The sequence below is a fragment of the Aptenodytes patagonicus genome, chromosome 5 (genome assembly GCF_965638725.1).
Source record: "Aptenodytes patagonicus chromosome 5, bAptPat1.pri.cur, whole genome shotgun sequence".
NCBI classification, from domain to species: domain Eukaryota; kingdom Metazoa; phylum Chordata; class Aves; order Sphenisciformes; family Spheniscidae; genus Aptenodytes; species Aptenodytes patagonicus.
The window spans coordinates 82,709,182-82,726,095 of record NC_134953.1 but is presented as its reverse complement, the minus strand read 5'-3'; the positions used below and the strand labels follow the sequence as shown (position 1 = coordinate 82,726,095).

The 16,914-nt window shown below is 38.3% G+C and overlaps 1 protein-coding gene across 4 annotated transcripts in view; it reads right to left on the bottom strand.

Annotated features, from left to right (window-relative positions):
* Positions 1–16,914, bottom strand: part of DENND1B (DENN domain containing 1B) — a 169,851-nt gene that overhangs the window by 104,794 nt on the left and 48,143 nt on the right. For all 4 annotated transcript variants that reach the window (XM_076337985.1, XM_076337986.1, XM_076337987.1 and 1 more), the window contains exon 4: positions 5,605–5,654. In XM_076337985.1, the coding sequence (XP_076194100.1) occupies positions 5,605–5,654 (50 nt within the window). The remainder of the gene's footprint in view (positions 1–5,604; positions 5,655–16,914) is intronic.

Genomic DNA, 16,914 nt, shown 5'->3' with positions numbered 1-16,914 from the left:
ATTCTTCAGGCCTCATTTTAAGGGCACCTTGAGAGAGCTGATTAAGGCAGGAATTAAATGTCTTCTTTGAACGAAAAACAGCATGTCTAATCACTAAATTTATCCCTCGTTCTCCAAAAGAATTGCTCTTCTTCAAAATTAATCTGTTTAGGACACAGATGATGTTTGAAATTATTTCCTCTTCAAATTTTAGGAATTTTTAAAGGGTTTTGAATTTCAGACAGTTCATTTTTTCAGTGAGTTTCAAAAAATGAAACTACTTCATGCATGGGAATACAGATTTTTATGACTTATTTTTAAAAGAAAACAAGGTTACTGGTATCGTTAATTATAAGGTGTCACGTACACATGCTTGACGAATGTAACTAAAGTATCCAGTTCTGATTAAAGCTTTGGCAGCTGCTACCTAAACCTGAAATTTTCAAATGTATTTCATCTCCCAATCTGATGCTGAAAAGCAAACCCCACCAGTCATTCACCCTAATTCTCCCCAGATCGGAGAACAGATTAGAAACCATTTCAAGCAGGAATTTGAAAAACAGCTGTTAAGGTAGTGGTACAAGCTGATGGAGAGACTGGGTAACCCTAGGTTGGGCCGTCTCCTTCAACTAATTGCTATCCCCAAATCTGAGCTTCAGGGACTATCCTCTCCACTTCCAAGCCCACTCCGTGATCCATGACTGCACAGCTCAGGCTCCCTGTGTGGAGGGTTCCTCTGCTCCAACTGAGCTATCCGCCTTGAGCTCTGCTTCCCAGAAACCCCAACCCCTTACACATCAGAAAGAAAAAGAACAGGAAGAAAACCGCAGAAGATATGAAAATGTACAGAGCTACCACCAAATAAGGAAATCACCACAAATAAAAAGCATAGTTAGCTTGTAATTGGGGTTATGTTTTCAAAACAACAGAAGCATTAAAAGAAACCACAACTAGTTAGTAAAGAGTCTCACTGGGTGTATTTAAGTCGCAACACAAGCCTGCTCAACAGAAGCCTGCTCTGTCCGGGGGCCCTGGCCACCGTACCTCGCCCCGGGTCTATTGGAGCACACCGCAGCTCCCTCGGTGTGCCCAGGTTTCCTCTCAGACGGGTCCACTTCTGCACACACATGGAAACCAACATCTGAAACCAACAGTTACGCTCTTCCATGGTGCACAGTTCGTGCTGCAACCTGTCCTTACAAACACTTCTCTCTTGCACATACATTTGATATTACATATGCACATACCATAATACAATGAGATAAAGGATGGAAAGAACTAAATTGTATAAAACTACTGCTGCATTTTTGAGTTCACACCTCATCTTGCAAACTGACTGGAATGACTGAAGTGTACAGGAAATGCTGTAGTTTATTTATCTTCACCTGTACAGCTTGAAATACTTCTCAATTTTTTACTTTTCATTCTCAACTATTTATTTTGAAGGCGAAAATTTTGTGTAAGTTATAATTGCCTTTCACAAGATCTGCAAATCCAGCCATTGTTTTGCACTTGTCTTGATCATAGCTGTGTTTCTGCACAGACTTTTACCAAAAATACCAACAGAAACAGCATTAGCCAAGAACAAGAGAGTGAAAGTGATGTCACTCCTGCCATCATTACTCACTGACCCTAAGAGATTATGAGTTAAATAATATGCACAGTAATTCCCATACTTCAGCAATATTCTACTGCTAATGAGAAATCTTCTACAGCATCAGCAGTAGAGCCACTTCTTACACTCCAAAACACCACACTTCCCTGCGATTGGGTGAGCGCAGTAGGGGAAATTAATGAGGTACATATCACTGTCTCCATGCTGACCCTAATAGGCGGTTTTGAAAGCGTCTTAGCTAAAAAGCCATGCGTGCTGCACATTCAGCAGAAGAAATGCATCCTGAAAGGGAAAAGACAGAGGAATGGAAGGAGAGAGGGGAAGTATTTATGGCGGAGACAAATGAGAGAGATTCAAAGCACAGATAAAATTGAGGGGTCAAGCAGTGACATAGCGCAACTGGACTGAATTTGAAATGGGGCCAAAACGAACAAGAGGAGAAGTTGCATGCTCACTAGTCATCATCCAGCTAAGTAACTGATGGATGTAGAGATCGAGGTGTGGGCTCTCTGCAAAGTTATACCTGAGTTTTGGGTTGAGAGTGAAAATACGGAAGACTGCTGGAGAAAGCAAAGTGTAGAAAACCATGCAAAATTTGCATAAAGTATTCAAGGCACTAAAGAGAGGACAAGGCGCTTTTTCTGATGTGTTAGTATTAGTTTAGCAAACATTAAAAGGGAATTAAAAACTCTTCATTTCTCAAATGTTAAATCCTCCTATTCCATATGAAAAGAAACAAAGAAAGGAATTCTGCAGCACAGAAAAGGGAACTTACTCATAAATATCTACAAGCAAACTGTTAGAATTGTGCCATTTATTAAGCCTAAAATCATTTATTCACAAAAAAAGACATAGGTTCTTGGAGCAAATGCTCATGAACTTCTATGACGCAATTCATTTCTCAACCCCTTCAAAATAAAATGTAAGCCATAACCAGCAGTAACAAAATTATGTACTTGCTTTCAATAAAAAATTATATATAAAACTCAGAGTTTAAGTCATGGTCAAAACATTACACCATTGTGCCTTTTTTGGCTCGACTTTAGTTTAAATTTAATGGGAGTTACCCATAGATTTTTAATCACCATTCACAGTATGTACTTTTGATAATTAGAATGAGTAGTGTACAGCTATTTATAACATCTGCATAAAAGATAAAGTAAGTATGTCTGGTGGGATGATGTAAGAGACATCAAACAGCAAGAACCAAATCTTGATCTCTGTCTACGATCACTGTAGCATAGTGAAAAATCAAATACATGTTCTCATTTCATTCACTTTTCAATTCATTCACTCATTAATACAGGTGAGGTGGAGGAAAACGGGTGACAACGATCTTACCACTGTGCTTTAACAGTGCTTTAACTTTCCTATTTCCATAATTTTAAGAATATAGATTTCCTACTTTAGTGAGTTTTATTTAGCTAGTTAACAGAAGAGACACTCCATTCCCTCCAACTCTACTGTACAGCAGGAACCCAGAAGCAATCTATGGAACAGAGACACTTTTTTTTTATCCTAGGTATCTTGATCAGCAGCATCAGTGGAAGTTATCACTTTTGCACTGGTAATTTCTAGCTCTCACTAAGATCAGATATTGCTTGAAGTGGTTTATATATGTATAGTACTCATAACACAAGTTGAGCAACTGGGCTCTCTAAAGTACCGTATGCTCAATCAATGAAAAAGAAACTTTGTGTTTCACTTGATCAAAGCTTTCTGTACAGAAATTGTCATTGAAGCTGCCTGTAAAATACTTGGGGATATCAGGCGTATGGTCTATCATGATCCTTTATACAAGAAAAAAAAAAATCATTTTTTATATATATTTTTATATATATATTCACCAGACAAGTGAAAAGCACATTTATGGCTAGACAAAAACTAAAATGCGTGTCACATCTTAAATGTCCATTGGAAAAAGCTATATAAAAAGGAGGTACAGCAGTGTTTTTCTCAATACTGTTTTCTATCAGTCTAAATTTCAAAACAAAAAATAAAACTGAGAAAGCAGAAGACAACTGAACAGTTTTCTTTAAAAAAAGTGGTAATATGTCTACACTACAGAAAATGCCTGAACTGAGTAGTAACTGGTACAGACACCACACAGCCAGTAAGTTGTTCACACGAATAGCTTGCCAGTAAACAGTCGCCTGCTTTCTTGAACGAGCTTCCAGTATTTCTGTCCTTTCCCCCACAATAGCTCTGCCCCTCCTCCCTGTCCGTGCTCTTTTATACTCTCACGATGTCTCGCTGCCTTTCGTTCTCCCACAAATCCCCTAAAACTCAGCTCCCAGCTACACAAGAAGCTGCGAGTGCGGTGGGCGATTTTAAAGATTCCACGGTACTGCCCGAGCAGTCAGCAGGCCAGACTGAACACGTCAGTTTTGTTCCCCGCGTCAGTCTATCTCAGCTTCCAAGAACCTCTCCTTCCTCTGTCCAACTGCCAATTTTTAGGAAATTTGTAGAAATTTTGCACCTTTGAGAGCACTGCTTTACAGTCGAGTACGAGGCCAAGAGTCAAAAAGCATGTCTGGGAGGGGGGCACGGGAGGGTATTAACAGACAAACAACAAACATCCCATAACTTTTTCTTTTCTTTTTTTCCTTAGGTTTTTTTTTTCCCCCTTCAGATACTCAGCTAAAATACATACCTAGCTATGCTATAAATTCATGTATTCCCACAGTTTATTGATTAAGCTTATCCATCTCATACAAGCAACTAAGCATCTTCTGAACAGTTCAACAGAAATAGTTAACCCAAGACGAGTTATTTGAAAATAATTATTTGCTGCCACTGATTATCTTCTTGCCACTGGATGGCAGCAACAGAACCTCACCTTTTTCTGTTACCCTCAAATTTTATTTCTATTATTCATCTGCATTACCAATTTTAAACAGAATTCTGTACATACCTTAAGCACACTGAAGACTTTAATGCTTTAAAGCCAACACTGACAACTGTATCGGTTAAGTCATTAAAACACCTTAAAGGACAGTGAGCTTAACCAGCTCAAAACCCAAACAACTTAATTAAATTCAACTATAAAAGACTAAATGAACCTAGTTTACTTCAGGGAAGTTGTGTTTATGAAGATCTTTATTTTGCCAGTGTGTTTTTCTGCAAAGCCTCTCTTCTTTCCTCTATACGCCCATCATCTTTTACTCCACAGATGATAGCTTCTTGCATCCGATAGATGCTTCTCATCTTTGAGATGTAGATGCATCTCATCTACAACTGATGCCAATGTTGTTCTGAAACCGGCTCAGCCTGCACACTACCTGGCTGTATCTTTCATTAATTATGCAAATCAAGCTTCTAATTCAATCTTTGCTGATTTGGACAATATGAGTTTTCCAAACTGAGTGAGTACAATTGATTAAATTAATTACCGTTAATCATTTTGACAAGCCTAAATAAATATTTTAATTAATAAAAATGTTTTATATGAACAATTTAAATGACTGGCAGCATTACATGGAAGCCACACTATAACTGACAGCAGAAAGGTAAGGGCTAATTAATTATAAATAATGGTCCTGATTCTTCTCTGAGAAAAATCAATTGCATATTCAGTTACTTCCATGCAATTAAAGTCTTAATTTCCTTGAACTCAAACAACATGTTTTCAGTACTGTTCAGTGAGTTTTTATATCCTGGTGCACCGTAACATTTTTTATGATGCTTGCTGTTTGAAGGAAACTATGTTATATCCTTATATTAACACAGATGGTGCTTACAATTATAATGGACAAAACGGGGACCTGGAACATAGCTCTACCTTGAAAGAGATATCCCTAAAATTCTGTAAAAGTTGCATTTTGCTGTGGTAACTTCCTACTAGTGATTTCATACTTAGTTGAGAACACAAAGGATGTGTTCTTCTCATCTGCAGGTGCAAGTTTAGGGAGTACAATATGTTTTCCTTTTCTTTAAATCTTGCCTTGCAATTATGCTAAATATCATTTTCTATGAAATATTTTAAAATAAACGATAACTGTAACACATACCTTTCAATGTCAAAAGGAAAGCAGAACTTTGGAACACTGTTCAGCACTTCCTGTGAATACAAGTAAAAGAAATAAAGTTAGGATGTTTAAAAGACTTTTATCTGTATTTGCTAGCAACTGCTCTACAGCTTGCTTTTAAAAGAATACAAAAAAATACTCATAACAAATAAGAAATTCAACGAATATATGATTGCAAAAAATACAGCACACGTTCCTGGACTGAAATAATTGATTATTAAAAAGGAATTAAGTTTGTGCTTTGGCAGATTGCAAAGACAATGCCATAGAAGCCCCAGGAGGGAAAGGCCTGGCCTGAAGGGTATTAACACCCTTCACATCCCCGCTGGGATTCCCTTCAACAAGGCCATATGGATTTTACAAGAAGCACCACACCATATGGGTAAGCCACGTCTGCTGCTACTTGTACCACAGACTAGCCACAGGGACTTCTGACAGATCCTGGCTCAAAAATACAAATGTTGTTTCAATTAAAATGCAGGCAGAGAAAAGGGAATGAAGTTGGCAGCAGAATGAATTACAGAGAGGTATAACAACTCTATACATGTTCCATAGTCAAATGCTGAAAATGATGGAAATCGTCTGCTGGTCCAAAGGAGAACTTTATGATTAACCCTTTGGGTTTCACAAGCAAGCCTTGCTATTAATCAAGGGAAGGGGAGGGGGGAAATCCACCGGATCTACATTCATACCATAATATGAAAGGATAATGTCACTCTTTCTTGCAGAATTTTATTTAAGAAGCTGTTTAGTGGCAAATAAAATGTGTTAATTAAAATATAAAAAAGCTCTCAAACTAGTCAACATTTTTCTTTAAAAAAAAAAAAAAAAAAAAAGTAGTGAATTACCAGATCAGTTAGCAGCAAATATTAAACAATGAACTTACAAGATCCCAGAAAAACAGGCTTTATTTTCTTGCTCCCAACTGGGAAAACAAACCCTCTGTGAAATGCTTCAGCTAAGAAGAGACAGTTGACGTCAACGCAGTTGATCAGCAAAGCTACAGAATTCCCTTTCTGTAGCAGACCAAGAGAGACTGATATACTGCTGTATACATGAGTTATCCCACAAGGTGTGTGTTTTCAGAAAAATGCATATTGATTGCAAATTTCCAGAGCTGCACATGGGGGTTTAAGAACTTGATCTAAGCTGTTAGCGCTCTCCAGCCTGAACTTTCTGTTTACTGCATGTTGAACAGTCTACTCCCATTAGGGGTAATTATGTATTTAAATTCCTACACACCACAATGACTATTTACTTCAAACATTTGCCTGGCTCAGTGGATAGTGTAAAACATGAAGAACCCATGCGAGTTAATCAGCAAGGGACAAATAGTTCAGGAAAAAGATGCCTCTGAATACAACATGCATATGTTAGTTGCAACATTTTAAAGGTATATGATGTGCCCCAGTAAATCATAAGAGTACAAAATGGAAAAGTCAATTTTTCTAGAATTTCTAAGACATACAAGAGAGTTCAAGAAATCTTTGGAACTTTTACTTTGTCCACACAGATAGAGGAGGATACGAAAGCCACATATTGTGTTTTGAGAAAGGTTATTAACTTAATTATGAACAATAGCAGTATATATAATTCTCCAAAAGAAACTGCTCAAGCACCGTCCTGACTGCTGCAAGTGGCCACCATGGAAACGTGAGGAGCAGAATACAAACGGAGCAGGTAAACGTTTTAATTTCTGTAGGCAGGAAACAAGCATGCTGGTAGTAGTAATAATAAATTCTAACAAAAGAAAGCAAGCAGAACAGGCTAATCAAAACTTTTAACTCAGAAATTTCCTAAACATTTCCAAATAGTCTCTTACTTCAGGCTCATAAAGCTAGTTTTTCCCATTCCAAAGAAATAATATTTTATACTCTATTTAAATTCTCTTTCCAAATCTGCACTTATCCTCACACTATAGGAAGTCATTTTCTCCTTACTACCGAGGATTTTAATTGCTGCCCGGTGAGCTAAGCACTGACTCGGAATTGGGTATGGAAATGTATTCATTTATGTTCCCCATTGTATTCTCTCAGAATAAATTATCAGGCAAGCAAAAGAAAACAAAAACAGAAAAACCAAAGGTATTAGCTCAATATTTTGACTAAACCACCTGAAAATTATGGGTATGTTTTGCAGCATGTTCCAGGCTGAGCTGCAGGACAGCGTTTCCCCCAGCTCCGCTCCGTCCCTCCCCCAGCAGCACACGTGCACACAACTTCTGCAGAGCAGCCTCAGCTCGCTTCCCAACTGGCAGGAGCATCCCTCAGGGGACAAGTCTTTAAACCTCCGCACTCTTTAAAATTCAACCAGCCAGCAGGTCTATAGACTGGTGTATAAACAGTACAGACAAAAAAAACCCCACCTCTTCTCTCAGCTTATGTCAGTGACAAAGCAGCTCAGCAGTTGACTGCTTCTCCCCTGACAGCGTAAGCCAGGTTTACACAGATCAATAGACGGGAGCCCTACCTAGCTTCCAGGGCTCAGTTTTCTCCCTTAATTACAGGTGCTATTCAGATTTTTAAAATGGAAGAAAACAAGATGCCCCCAAGATGCTCCTAGACAAACTTAAAATGCAAATGACATTATATACACATTCGCATACACAGTCACTATTCGTGTACAATTACAGTTGATACTTTCAGTAACCTCCCTACTGAATAAAATTTGAGCTCTGTCTCCTAACGGGTCATCATTTTCAAGGATCCATACCTCAGCCAGGACTTCCTCTTGAGCCCACATACACACTCTCAGAAAAAGAGTAACGTATTTATTGTCTTTCACTTTCATAGCTTCATCAAAGTATGGTTTATTTCTGAGACAAAAGGTTGTACAAGTCTTCAGAAAGCAAAATATCTTTGATTCACGTGTCCCATGATTATTTCCTCCTCTGGTTCTCACGGTATTAGTGCTTTCAGAAGTGGTCACTGTGTCATAAAGGAAAGAAATTGTATACAGGAGGAAAAGGATAATGATGTTGCAAAAAAACCAAGTAAAAGATTATCTATTTGCTTTCAAACACTGAATAAACATCTACAGTTGCATACGCAATTCAGTTTAACTGCTAAGTTAAAAGATAACTATCTCATTCCTTATCAAGCTCCAAGAGAAAGAAGAAAATCATAAATTTAATATCATGTGAACTACAGCATGCTGCTTCCCTAGGAAAAAGCTTAAACAAAAATGGAAGTGCTATTTAAGAAAATACTTCTTTGTGCCTATAGCACAGCAGCAGAAACTTGCACTCTCACAGGCTCATGGTCCAGTGGTTTTATTAATTCACTTTCACCAATTGCACTACACAAGTCCAGCCTGGCCTGGTCATGCTCACTGGCTCTACACTGAGATGATATTAGAGAAGCCTAAAAAGTAACAATTATTTAGCGTTCCTTGCTTATTTTGATACCCATACAGTTAATTTTGTGTATCACCATTTTATAAAGCAATGTAAAAGGTGACAGAAGATGCTTCTGAACTCATACATGCCAGTTTTCTGGAGAAAAGCTCCTGATAACTCACAATCTTGCCCTTAAGTGAAATCAGTGGTTAGTCATTTTGGTTAGATTCAAGATACACACCATATTCCTTACTAACTAGAAAAGACAGGATTTTTTTTTTTTTTTTTTTTTACACTATCACAGTCAATTGATACAAGCGTATGAAACCTTCATGGCTGTTCAAGTGTACATTGTAGAGCACAGTGATTTTGGAGGATACTCATTTCTTTTTCCACTTGAACAAGACACAATGAGATCTCACTACAGCTGGAAGAAGGTACAGGAGCTGCTTCTACGGGAAAATTGCACCAGATTTTATATACATTACAGAATCAGCTTATTAAATGTATCTCTACACAGGTATGAGTGGGTTTTTTCAGTTTAACTTACGCATTTCAACTGGTTACCTTTTTCTGTGTAGATGAGGCCTGATGACTTGATGAATTGACAGAAATTAAAGTTCACCACTTAATATTATACTACTGAAATAATGAAGTATTGAAGCTTAATCTGATTAATTTCTGAGGTTAGAAGGATGTGGGAACTATTCACCCCAGCATTTTTTCTCTTATTGTAACATATTCCGCAGTTTGCATTTAAGCAGGGAGGGAAAAGAACCTGATTTCTTCCAAGTGCATCCCTGTGAAAGGATTGAAAATCTTCCCTGACAGGAATATTTTAAGGTATCCAGAATGCTGAACCACTCCATAAATAGCAGTTTAGACACTGTTTTTTAAGAGAGAGTCCTGTTATCTTCCAACTATTTCTGTGTTTATCTGCAGCGTAAGACTGCTCCTCAAGCAAGCAGGTGGGTTCTCCCCAGGTCCATTCCACATATGGAAAGAGCATCTCTGGAGAAGAAAGGGAACAGCCTTACACTGAGACACAGTCACACCATGTCCATTCCAGAGACGCATCAGGATACCCAGGGAAGAAATGGCCTAAATAAGATAAATAGTAACCAAGATAATTTGAATTATTTAATTACATAACCCAGACCAGGTTACCAAAATCATTCATATAAACTAGCGCTGAAATAACTATCTATCTATCCTCATCTCTTTATTCTGTCTTGAGGCAGAAATCAGCCAAAGAAATATCAATTATAGGAGCACAAATAAATGGTCACCCACTTAGTTACAAAATGCTTTTGCACTTCCCCATTATTGTTACTTCTTCAACTGTTTTCTTTCTCAGTAACAGTATTTTTCTAGTTTTTGTCTTCCTCGTATTTCTCTATCTTATTTTTGTGAAGTCCTTCTCCCCCACCCCTTTTCACTGAAAGGGGAAATTCTCTTTTTTGTCAGTCTTTTACCTTTGTCATATCTACTTTATTAAACAGTCTCCTTTCTTTCCCTCGTTGACAAAAGCTACTTGCTATTCTATTTTCGTATTTCATCTAATCGTCCTTCAAAACTCTTATTTTCTTCCTGCTAGAACTTCCTCTCCCTACTAACCTCTCTTTAAATGTCTTCTCTTGAAACACCTGACTGCAGGTCTCCCTTTTGGTTCTTCTCACCGGTTTTCCCTACTCAAATCTCCAACTCCAAAGTCCTCTCTTCACTCTTAACCCAACTTGCTCTCTGATCTTTCCTCGAAGGGGACTCTATTTCACCATTCCTTACCACAGTTTTCAGCCACCCTGTGCCAGTCCAAACATACAAACAAGAGATCTACTTGAGGTTTAAGACTGACAGGTATTTCCGACTCAAGCCAGTGGGAATATTTAAATGCTTAAAGTTAAGCAGAGATTTAGGTTCATTCTTAAATCAAAGCCAGGCTGCTTAGCATCTTGCAGCGTTGAGCCCTTCATCATTATGGCTCAAGGAAGGTGAAATTCTAATGCTGCCACATAAAACAGCCGATGAAAAGGCAAGCTCTGTCCTCACCACTGACTTTTCCTTTTCCTTCCTCTGAAGCCACGTGCACCTGCAGCATGTGAAGCCAGCAGCAGTAGTTGTATTTCAAAGACTTAGCTCTTACCTCTGCTAAAGATCTCATCAGAAAATTGTAGCTGCAATAAAGAGCAGCCCAAATGGCTTGAATAATAAAAAATTTTAATCTTAGATTACATCCACAGAAATCCAAAGGTCTAAAGTATGGAAGTCATTATCAGGCCTCCATAACTATTTTTAACCTCTATGTGCCTCTCTCCAAAGTACATCATTCGGTGACTATCTAGTAGTTCTGTATGGTTAAATAAATAAATAAATAAATAAATCATCAGCTGCTTTCTGAACACTTAACAGAAAGAAGAATATAGAAATTAAATGCAAATGGTTTAGAGCGGAGATGCAAAGCTCTTAAGAAATAAATAAATAAATAAAAATGTACCTTAAGGTTACAGAACTTCATTGTTGCAAGAATGAACCACTAAATTACATGGGGTTTTTTTTTAAAAAAAGGTTTAAAAAAAAAAGTCAGAAATCTCATGTTCTAAATATTTTCGCTATCATTTCCGTATTTGTTAAATAAAGTGTACATATAATTTAGAATTTTCAGGAGTTCAAGGCTACTTGTGAAGAAGAGACTGGAAAGCAGAAGTGTACAACTACGTAATTCTAACAAGCTCTCTGCAACACAAGCAGCACCTTTCTCCAACCTTTATGAATCATTTGAAACAAAAAAGTTTTCCAGACTTAGCAATGAGTCCCACTTTGTACAATGGAAAGAAACACAATCAGTAGTTAAATTTCTGCGTTTTCACCTTGGGGTGTTTCAAATTTTCCTCTAGGTCTAAAGGCAAATTATGAAGAATTCTCTGAAATTGTTTCAGAGAAATATTAATATTTAATAGCAATCATTAATTGGCTTGCTAGTCTTATTTATGGGGTAGTCCCATGAAAGTCACGTGCACATAACACCACTTCAATTGCAGTGTAACACCACAGGATGAATGCAGTCATGATGTAAAATGGTGGGGATAACACAACCGCGTGACACAGGAGTTTCAGTGCTGCATGGGTGGCAAAACACAGACCCATAGATGTGCCCTCTAAGCTCTACCTGTTGCAATACTTCCTTCCCAGAAGATAAAAAATAAAATTTGTGCAATTGCCGTTCCCTCAAAATAGACCTGTTCTTTTCATCTCACAATTTTCAGAGTAAGTTGTGGATAGTGCTGTGTTTTCTGACACCCAATTCTACCCTGATACAGCTGACACATAAGAGTTCATACATCCCTGACAAACATATAAAGGGGAAGGTGATTCTAGACCATGTAGCAGAAGTTGTCGCTAATGGATTCAAGAAAGATTAAAACTCCACTAAGCTGAGCTATGTGTACATTCCTACAATCGTAGATGGTTTTGACCCACAGAACACAAATTCTACTCCACTGCTGAGAACAATTTTTGATCCTCATTTAGTTGGCTCACACATAAACTACAACTGGAGAGGCCCTACAGCCTATGACTGACATTCAGAAGGATCAGGTTAGTCATAACGCTTAAACACCAAGCCTTTTAGAAGATTACTTGTGCTCTAAAACGTGTCGTGTTTTCATCTTTCTAAAGCTTATTCAGAGAAATATTTGTTGTCTAAAATGAATGAGGCACTGAATACCTGCAAATGAGGAGGAGATCGCTTACAGAATTCCGATCAGAGTTAACTTCTCTTGTTCCTGCTCCCTATCTCTTCTCCACTTGGCCACCTCTCAGTGACGTGCCTCAGGGGAGGATGGAAGAAAGAAAAGGTTGGTTCACCCACCTGCTCCTGCCAGACAGGCAGCTGAAGATTTTAGGTAGCTTAGTCTAGCTGCTCTGTGCTCTACAGAGCAATAAGGGCACAGTTAAATCATGAAGACAGACGAGGTAGCAGGACAGAAAGACTCTAGACAACAAGGTTACAAAGATCTTGAGATTTTAGAGAAGCAAAATCACGTAAACAAGTAGCTATCATAGAGGTGGCAGTGGAGACCTGAAGGTCAGCTGTATCTGCTACTGAACTTATAGATGATCGTTGCAACATCACTTAGAACTAACAGTACGTTAAATACAGACAAAAATAAATGAAAGAAAATTAATGACTGGAACAGTGACATGACCAGGGTGCAGTACACTTCGACTGGAGGCACGCTACAGGACGCTGTTGCCCTGTACAGCAGACTAAGGCTGGCGTCCCAGGCAGTACGCATAAGACCTTACTACTTTTAAAGCATCTTTCAAAGGCACCTTACAAGGAGAAAAACACAAATGTATTAATTAACCCTGAGTACTTTAAAAGGCATTGTTAATGTCACTATCCTGCAAGACTGAAGAATAAGGCTTCCTAAACAACCACGGAGTAAATTTAAAAATTCAGAGATTTTTACTAAGTTATAAATTGTTGGAGTCTCTATTTGTCTAATTGTTACTGAATCTCATCATGTAACCAGTTAAAAATAAAGCATATTTCAGCCACAGCTGTGTCCAGCATAGCATACAGGGACCCAAAGTTCACTTTAAAATAACAAGCTCAGTTACAAATAGCAGAATAGTTAAAACAATATGAAGTTCAGCACAGGTTAATTTACCTGCTTAAGAAAACCCTCAACTTTCCTGGAACTCATAATAAAAACACAAAAATTGACAATGCTCTTCTTCCCAAAGAAAGATCCCATTACAGTAAGTGTAGATTGAAATGTTACCATCTAACCCTATTACTGGCAAGGCAAACAAAAACAAGAGAAATAATACTTTGCCGTAGAGCTCTAGCAAGCATGCAATATTTGTATCCCATGCACCAATAAATAGTTTCCCCTTACTTCCCTGACTCATGTCAGGGAGACCATTATTCCCTAGGCAGTATCAGAGAGCTGGGAAAAACAGGAAGAATGCTCTTCCGCCTCCACTCTTGAGATTACTACGTGGGCAATACTTGACTTTTAAGGTAGTAGAGTATTTATTATCTTTAAGAAAGTTCATTACATTTTATTAAAAAAAAAAAAAAAAGACACCAGAGCATGACACACAATTTTCTATCATCATGCAGTAGGGAAAAAGTGACTTTTTATTCATATACACTTTCAATGACAGCACCTCTAACATTATCTGGATACTCAACAGAGAAATTGTCTTAAACTAGAGGTAAGGTAGACATCACTTTCAAAATCCAAATATTTAAGTCTTTGAAGGCCAGGTTAAAATCCCCATGTCATCCTGCTTAGCTAAGAAGCAGCAGTATTTGTTTCACTCCAGACGTCTTAAGATTTCCCACTGCTTGCAACACCAGTTAAGATGCATCTTTGGCAGCAACACTGAGAACCTCCTGCACATCCTGTTCAGATGCTGTTTCTCCAGTGGTGAAAAAATAACCACCATAAAATAAAGCATATATTAAAATTTGTTCTTATTTATTTGTTTTACCTGTTAGTTTTTTCATTCCACCCTGGAATACTCTGATAGCTTAGGACAGAAATGAGCCTATTTGCAACATACCCAACTCTACCTACTCAATATATTGCTTTGAAGTGAAGTTTGCAGTCTCAGAAACATCTGCAAAACAGTATCAAGGAGTAACATGAGTAGAGCGCAGACACTCAGGTCAAAAGGCTCCTATTTGCACGATTTTCTTCTCCATCATCAAGGAAATAAATTTTAAAAGGAAAATTAACTATAAAAGTATACTACAAATAACAAATAGCTGCATTTCCATAAAAATAAAATATACTGAAAAAAGTAATAAAACTTCAAGCACAACAAATTCTGCTCTTGATGACACTTGATACATTTCAGATTCATTTCAACTCCAAGCATATTTTGTTCCAAATACATTCCAAATATTTTTTTTTCCTCCATAAATTCTAGCATTTCACCAGAGACTTCAAAGTACACATAGTACTAATTATAGAAGAAACAAATAAACAAAAAGCAACTGCAATTTTGATGGAAGTAGCCAAGGCAGAAGACCCACAATACGCAGCAACCAGGAAACCAGAATGAAAGGTCAGAGGCAAGGAAAGAAGAAGATCGTTTTGAGGCAGAAGGAAGAAACCAGCTAAATGGATTTACTTTATAAATTAGATAATGGTTTCTATCCGCACACGGCACCACGTTGTCTTTTCAATACAGGAGATCAGAGGTTGCTAGACTTCTGGATGTACAACCAGCAAACATTTCTGACAACTTGTCGTGGTTTAACCTCAGTCAGCAACTGAGCACCACACAGCCACTCGCTCACTCCCCCCCCCGCCCCCCAGTGGGATGGGGGAGAGAACTGGAAGAGCACAAGTGAGAAAAACTCGTGGGTTGAGATAAAAACAGTTTAATAATTGAAATAAAATAATAATAATAATAATAATAATAGTAATAACAATAAGAATAACATACAAAGCAAGTGATGCACAATGCAATTGCTCACCACCCGCCGACCGATGCCCAGCCAGTCCCCGAGCAGCGGCCCCCCCGGCCAGCTTTCCCCAGTTTATGTACTGCGCATGACGTCCCATGGTATGGAATGTCCCTCTGGCCAGTTTGGGTCAGCTGTCCTGGCTGTGCCCCCCCCCAGCTTCTTGTGCACCTCCAGCCTTCTCAGTCGGTAGAGCATGGGAAGCTGGAAAGTCCTTGACTAGTGTAAGCACTGCTCAGCAACAACTAAAACATTGGTGTGTTATCAACATTATTCTCATCCTAAATCCAAAACACAGCACTGTACCAGCTACTAGGAAGAAAATTAACTCTATCCCTGCTGAAACCAGGACACAACTACTGAAGTCCGGATTTTTCCATAAAACATGTTTTTGCAGGCTGACAGGTAAAAAACAAACAAACAAAAAGCTCCACCTTGTTTGAAATACCACTTTACGCTTTCTGACTCCCTCAGTTTTCTAACCATTATGCTTTCACGCGGGCATATTTCAGAAGCAGAAGCAAGAGAGCAAACATTATGACTACAACAGTCAAACTGGGAACAGCAGCCTGAGCGCAACATAAGAAATCGCTCCTTTTTCTGAAATAAATCCTAAGTATAAATAAGAAGTACTGCACTAGTTACCTAAAAGACAAGTCCTGAAGCAGTGAGTGTCTGTAAATAGTAGGATGTCATTCCTTGCCTAGAAAACTTCTACTGAACAATTGGTCTGCCCAGAAAATACCCAGTACCGATATACACAGAAAGGTCAGCACCAGATCTGCAGATTGCTTATATGCAAGAATATATGGCCTGCTCAGGCTGGGGAGTGAAACTGTGTCTTATAATGCCAGGTGATGCTCTTCCAGAATCAGAACTTTCCACTGATTTTTTTCATAAAATGACAGTACAGCATATGCCATAATGAAATCCTGGTTTTGTTGGCAACTCAGAAACTTAAAAGTAGTTAATGAAGTATCACATAAGTTAATGAACAACTTGGGTGCCACACCAAGAGAAAGTATCTGTAGCAGAGAGAGACTTATGCAGATAAAGAATATGAGAGAGTCCAAAAGCTAAACCCTTGACTAGGCTCATCCACCTCTAAATGCGCCGTCCCTGTGGGGGAGTGTGCCGGCTCGCACAGCTGCGTCCGTAGTAGGGGAAGTCGGGGAACCACATCATGTTGTAAAGGATAGTGAAACCGATTACATGTGTGGGCTGAGTCTCTTGAGCCAGAAGAATCTATAGCCAAAAGAAAAGGAACTGGGAAAGGAAATCAGCTTCTAAGGAATTTGCTAGGATTATCGTTTCATAATTACAATTATTTGTGATATTTTTATGAAGGAAACGGTTATTTCTTGTTTTACAGGCAGCATAGGTCAAATTCTAAGCCTTACCATAACACAGCTCAACAAGAATCACTTGTAGTAATAGTTTTTCAGTACTAAATTCAGATATCATCAAC